General features: G+C 37.9%; 1 protein-coding gene across 1 annotated transcript; it reads left to right on the top strand.

Annotated features, from left to right (window-relative positions):
* Positions 1–331: 331 nt before the first annotated feature.
* LOC108671434 (solute carrier family 49 member 4-like) lies at positions 332–6,906 on the top strand (the record flags this gene model as incomplete). Its single annotated transcript, XM_018158982.2, has 10 exons — positions 332–534; positions 2,256–2,404; positions 2,862–2,957; positions 3,284–3,393; positions 3,844–3,972; positions 4,414–4,543; positions 4,958–5,066; positions 5,615–5,801; positions 6,093–6,275; positions 6,659–6,906. Coding segments are annotated over 10 exons (1,433 nt in total), but the record flags the coding sequence as incomplete, so codon positions are not given.
* Positions 6,907–7,271: the final 365 nt, after the last annotated feature.

Raw genomic sequence — 7,271 nt, 5'->3', positions numbered from 1 at the left:
GAAGCATGAATAACACATACGTCTGTGGCTTAAACAAAGCGAGTGAAATCACATGCATTATATTTATATTAGAAGCAAAGGTACAAGTAAAACAACCAAACATTGAGCAGTGAACTTGAGCGCTTCTAATTCAGCTATCCGTTTTATTTCAATGCCCGAATGCCCAAAGTTAAGGTGAAAAATAATTTTTCATAATATTTATCAAAGTAGTCGCACGCCGAATATGATTGAGACTGCACATTCAGTCATTGTTTTAGTTTTTTAGTTGCAATTCACCACACGGAGATTTGTGAGCCTAAATTATTAAACAACTCTAAACTTTTGTCCCTAGAAGCGGGCTACGTGAACAAAGCTGTCGATGTAAGCGATGTTGAGTCGAGTTCGTTGGACGGCAGCTCCTCGCAGCTCTCAGTGACCGGCGCCAGTCTTACTAATAAGAACTCCGGTCCTGGAGATGCCGAGTCTGTCAATTACCGCCTGTACAAATCCCGTTACTATGTGCTCATCGTTTACTCCATGGTGGTCTTCTATCAGGTATGCCTCATAATGTTTTTACAAAAAGTCTTGCTAATACGCATTATTTTGAACAGTCACATACCAAAATTATACATCAGAACAGAACTCATGGTTGAACTAGTACAGGGTGCGCCACAGAAACTTACTTATTTGAAAGGTCAATAAAAACAAAAGTACTTCAGTTATTGTTTTATTTTTTTATTCGAGAAAACAGTATCCCAATTTTTTTTTCATTTTCATACAGTTTTGAAAGTTAAATCTCATAAATGACGGCCTCCATTGCGCATAAACTAATAAAGTCGCTTTTTTCATAATGGTTTCCACTCTATGCAGCATATCAATCGGTATTTTGGCAATGACGTCGCGAATGTTGTTCTTGAGGTGTGCTATGGTCCGTGGTCGATCGACATAAACCAGAAATTTCGAATATCCCCATAAAAAGAAATCGCATGGAGTCAAACCTGGAGAGCGTGGCGGCCATTGGAGATCGCCTCTGAGAGAGATGAGGCGGTCGGGGAAATGTTGTCGCAACAAATTCATCGAGTCTCGTGCTGTGTGTGCTGTGGCTCCATCTTGCTGAAACCACACGTCTCTCGCTCCTCTACCCGATCAACTAACCGCACAGGAATTTTTTAAAATAAGTAAGTTTCTGTGGCACACCCGTATAAGGTTGACCCATGAGAAGCGCATTTTCGCGGATGTAGCTTGTTGTTAGCCTGTGACGTCACTGATCTCAGTGACGTCACGGACATTAACCAATCACTGAAATGCGATCAAACCAGGCAACCAATCCGTCATGGGAATGATGGGTTTCTTTACGTTTCTCTATCTCAGTGACGTAGCAAGAAAGCTGAACCTATAGACGGAACTTCTCGTGGGTAAACCTTATATAGTTCAACCATGACAGCACTATCCTATAATCTAAACGTTAGGTTAGTTGGAAGATGAGGCTGTAAGATGTAAGTGAATAGAACCAAATTCTTCTTCTTTGGGCTTTTAATATGTTTGTTTGAAAGAGTTCGATCATATTGAAGATAATAATTATTAGCTTCGTGCTTCTGGTATCTTGCTGAAAAAATTAAGAATTTTTTTTTTAAGATTTAGGAATTAATTATATTTTATATCATAAGGGCTTTTAAGTTACCAACATGTACTACAAGCTCAAGGGTTTCACACATACCAATACTGATCTAATGGTTATGATGTTCGTCAGTACGAAGATTTAGTTACACAAAACAAGGCTAATATTTCCGCAAAATGTTGAAAATTTCCATACTTTGTTAAACTCGAAGATTATTTAATTTAATGAAAGAAGAGGAAAATGTTTTGTTTTAAGCCAGCCTTATACCTCACATCATTTCAGTTGCAAGTTATCACAGCGCTGTAGAGAAGATAATATAGAATCAATGCGGCAACCTCCGTTTAAAATATGAGAAACTCGCTGATTTGGGTTCGGTTCAAGGCGTTAATCAGTGTCCATTATAATTAGCGTTTGCGATACATTTTTTTATTGGAGTATATGACTAATTTATCTCTTAATGTATCGCAACAAATTTCCAGTTAGCATACTGTCATTAAATTGGAATCAAACCCACGCACTGGTTTCACATGGCATTCATTTAGTGAAGGCATGAGAAATTGTTCTGTGATTTTTCATTACGGATTCTGCAAAAATAAAATTAAACAATAGAGACATTTTTCATCTACTCGTTTGCTTCTCAAAACCATTTTTGAAATAGTGCACGATTTGGAACACATGGGGGCCCATTAGCGCCACGGCTTTGGCGATCTTTCCTGGCTGGACTCCAGCCACCATCGCAACCCTGGCCAATTGGGGACCCATCACATTTGTGATCTTTGTCATCCCGACCTCGTGGGCTGTCAGCAGGTGCTTCTCAACATAATTATTTTTAAAGAATGCTCAGTATGCATTTATTGTTCCTAATCAATTTATACTTCGTATCCTCCCTATTCGTATCGTTATTCAAAATAACAACATTCCAATCAATTTGTTCTTATGGTCATCATTTAAACATCGTCCTCTCAGGAGTGTCCAGCTGGTGATAGATTTTTGTTATTTCATGTATCACGATTAAAAGTCTAGTCCACATTGCACAGCCGGCAGTAGAAGACACACGTTATTATCGCGATATACATGTACTATGAAAATACCACGTTAGTTTTCCTTGTCATCTTGCAGCAAAATTTTTCTTTTAAATTTGTTTATAATAGTTTGGAGACTGTTTTGGTTACACTGTAACGAGGAAAGATTGTATTAATGATGAATATTTGTGACTGTTAGAAAGAATGGTAATAGTGTTAAACATTTTTAAATGTTCCTCCAGATTTGGTTTTCGGTTCGTGACGGTATTTTATTCTGGGTGCGCCGCTTTCTCTCACGTCCTGCGATGCACAACAGTCAACGAGAAACTTTTTACGGTGTCAGTGCATTTCTTACTCTCACTCTAAATGAAAGCTTACACAAGAATTTTAATTTCATCTCCGATACTTTGAAAGTAGTACTGTATCTCTTGAAGTCTGGTATTCATTTTAGTAGAAGTATTTCGGTAATGGATTTTAAAACCAATATTGCCACAGGAAACGATTTCGGAAAATCTATAGGCCTAACAACCGCAATGAAATTTTTAATGAAATAAATGTTCTTACTCATGTCAGAACTAGATTTTGCATGGCATCTGATCGGAGACCATTAACAATATTTTTCGCACCGAGAAAATTTCATCAAAAATTTATGGTTGAAGTGCAGGTTTGCGCACATTTGTGCCATCTTTAATGGTATCTTGGGAACGCTCCTGCTGGCCGGGGCAGCCGTTCCGGCCTTATGGTTCCCTGCCCATCAGCGCGTCACGGCCACAGGTATCACCTCTAATTAGAAGTAAAAATACTACTTATATTAATTAATTAGGTTATAAGAGTTAGGCAGTAAAATGAACCCAAATTATAAGAGCTAAAAATTTGGTGTAGCATTCAGTTCTTTGCACAATTTAACATGCCAAAAATTTTTATTTAATATGATCAATTTGTACATAAAAAATTCAATTGGAAAATATTTCAAACCATTCTTTTGAGACCTCTTTATCCACGAGTCTGAGAATTTCTACCATATCCCAATTTAAATGCAATATATCACTCATATGATGCAAGTGGCTTCCGCTGTGTGAAGATGGTGAAGATGCGAGATAAAGTTTCAAAACTTACATGAACTTTCAATCGAAAATTTATCTAGCAGTAGAATAATCACATTCAACAATTTTCTTCATTTCCAAGTGATTAGTTTTTATAAATATTATGTTTTATTTCCTGCAGCATTTTCGCTGGTCATGAATATGATGGGATCAGGAGCCAGCTTCATGGAGCCGCTCATTGTCCAGGCACCAGGGAACGAGACCACCGTCGATGAGATGACTAAAGACCTAAGAACCCTCATGATAGTAGGTGAGGATTTGAATAGTTTTTTATCATTGCTGAAATGATCTTCACTTCAATTCACGAAAGTATTTATAATTTACTTCACAAAATCAAAAATTTTGTTTGATCAAACACTAGTTCAAACGCAGGTTCGAATAATCTCTGCTCGATTTACGCAGCTTAAGTGGTCCACGAAAATTTGATTGGTCCAGTTCGTTGAACACAATGAAATACTTCCGATGATTTGACAACGATTTGAAAGTTTCTAATGCATGCATGATCGACTTATGTTCGTTTCCGGTGTAGATGGTTCTCATCGTAACCAGGAAGTTAGAGTGGAATGTCGATGTGATCGAATAGTTGAACTCTATACTCAACAGAAAAGTTCGTGTGACTCTATGTTCCAGAGATCCACTGATTTATGAATGAAGACTAATTCAGTTACCAAAACGGCCTTAATTTGACCAGAGATGATAGTAGCGATGTGCCTCTTCTTGCTGGTACTCATCTACTTCCCATCTGCTCCCCCAACTCCGCCATCCCCTTCTTCTGCTGAGGACAGACTTAGCTTCTCTGAGGGTTTCAAGCAAATTGCCAGGTAAGGAAGATTTACTGAAGATTTCGTGACTTATAACAACATTCACATTTCTTACGTTATCTCATGTGGAAAGACATGTGATAACAGTCGATAGTATCATGTGATAACAAACATACGACGCTTAATTTTACTGAGTCCCTTATAGAATGGCGCGCTGAAAAGTGCTGTACAGAAAATGTCTCGCACAATTTGATATATTGATATATATAATATATATTTGATATATATATCATAAAATGTGTGAACAATCATAACTGTGCACTCACCAGGATAATATCATTTCAAAAAAGGCCAAAATTTTTTTCTTACTCTTCTTCTCATTTCATACTTATTGTCGAGTCATTGACCATCCTCTGAAATAGTTCTAAAATTATACAAAAGTTTTTATAATGAAAACTAATTCTCATTTTACAGGAATGCTCGATTATGGCAGTTGGTTTTCTCGTACGCGATTTTTACCGGCGTGTCCATGATCTGGCTCGGGGTCATCAACTTTTCTCTGCAGGACTTGGGATTCGACCAGGTCTAAAGCAGGGCAGTTTAGCTAACGGTATTAAATCACTATTCATTAGGTTGATTTTCTATTTAATTATCTGTCGATCAGTCTGCATTAGCAGACTAGTTTGATTTTCTATTTAATTATCTTGCATTGGCAGACTGATCGACTAACAAATTTCTATCTCCCTGAAACAAAATGCAAGAAAAACATCTTTTGGCATAATTTCACTCATGAACTGAAAAAACCGCTAATTAAATGAAATTCCCCTATAAGCAGGAATTAGTCATAAAAAATATAACTCAGTACTCACTGCAGTGAGTGACAGAGAGCGCATTTTCTCGTCGACGAAAACTTGAGGTCACGGACAGACGGACGGACAGACAGACAGACGGACGGACGGACATGGCGAACACAATAGTGCATTTTTTCCATAAATGAGAAAATGCGCTAAAAAGTAAAGAAGCTTTCTAAAGTAATAAAAATTTAATGATGCAAAAATTATCTGAAATAAGACTTGACAGCTTCATAGAAAGTGAAGAAATACCAACTTAATTCCAATGTAATGTACTCAGGACGAGGCTGGCTGGATCGGAGTTTACTGCAGTGTCTGCACGGGCGTAGTTTGCCTTGTGACGTCACGTGTCGTGGATCTTGTCTACGGTCACCTCAAACTGGCGCTCATCGGGATGATGGTGTGCAGCTCCTGTTTCTACATTTGGTTTATGTTGTTATCCCTCGACGTCTGGCCTTCTACTAAAGGTATGCTAGCGAGGCTATCACTTTCGAATTGCTGAGAAACAAATAAATGATTTTACATCAGTTTTACGTCAAGCTTCTTAAGAACCCAATCGACTGCTTTCCACGTCATTTTATTATTGACTTTGCGCTAACGCTATTGTTAATCATGTAGCGTACTCTTGCAACGGATAATTTGCACGTTTGGTTGATAGTGCACAGCGAAGAAGTTTATGTATCAAGAATATAAGCTATCACAAGGTATTACATCATTAACGACATTACTTTGATTTTATGCCACGATCAACCCCACAGCCCAGGTCTACATCACCGTCCTGGGAGGCCAGTCCTTCAACGTGGCCGGCGCACCGATTTTTTTCGAGCTGGCAGTCGAATCAGTCTACCCCAGCCCAGAAAACAACGTTGGCGCAATTTTGACTCTTTCTAACAACTTTGTATCGGCACTCTTCTTGTTCCTTTTCTACATTCCCTCAATATGTACGTAGTATTTTTTGGCCAAATTTCCGAAATTAGAACTACGAGATACTTTCTCCGAGGATGATCAGAAAGAATTAATAGTATTTATTCAATAACGCAGTGGTTCACAAGTCTTCAGTTCTTCTGCTTTCGATTGCATCTCACTGGCTTTTGACTCAATTTGATGGTCACAGTGCATTTGACTTGTCTGTTTTTGTTACTTGCATTGGCAAGCAGCATTTTTAAGGAAACCTAATCTGCTTGATCCATGGCATTAATGTCCAGTTAAAATGCTTAAAAACCTTTAGTTTATTTTAATTATATGAGACTTTCTTCATTGAACAGTCTAAACTACTGACCATTACTGATTTCACGTGAGAAACTTCTATGTTTAATATTTACAGCTCAAGACGAGAACAACACATGGATGACGTACGTCTTGGTAGCCAGTAACGTTGGTGCCCTCGTTCCAGTTCTGCTCTTCAGGGAGGAATACAAAAGATCCAAACTCGACAGAACGTCACTGAACTCAGCGTCCTAATCATTCGTATATTTTCAAACTATTGAAATTTGTTCTTATTGCGCGGGTAATTTACCATTCAAGGGTATATGGCACGCTATAAGGAGGAAGTAGAATTTTTCTCTTTTTTTACATCCATTCTGATTACTGAAATTTACTCCTATTGCGCGGGTAATTTACCATTCAAAGGAATATAGCATGCTAAGAAGGAAGTAAAAATTTTCTCTTTTCAAGAAGAAGTGCGACGGAGAACGATCATATTACAAGGCTTCTTTTTAAAGTATAAATCCAAATACATACTTAGATTGTTGGCTTATTTTTTATTTTGAAAATCTGATAACGTCCATTGCCGCGTTAATTCAGGCTCGCTTGATCAAATCCCTTCGAGTCAATGCCCGTTTGAAGAAGCGTGCCCTTTAAAAACTCTTCGGTACTTGAATCTACAAGATGTCAAATATTTGCAGTAACGAAAACTTTTAAGTTCGACAAGTGATCGA

The sequence above is a fragment of the Hyalella azteca genome, unplaced genomic scaffold, assembly GCF_000764305.2.
Source record: "Hyalella azteca isolate HAZT.00-mixed unplaced genomic scaffold, Hazt_2.0.2 contig3127, whole genome shotgun sequence".
NCBI classification, from domain to species: Eukaryota; Metazoa; Arthropoda; class Malacostraca; order Amphipoda; family Hyalellidae; genus Hyalella; species Hyalella azteca.
Note: the sequence above shows the minus strand (reverse complement) of the source record. Positions and strands in the feature narration are given on the sequence as shown.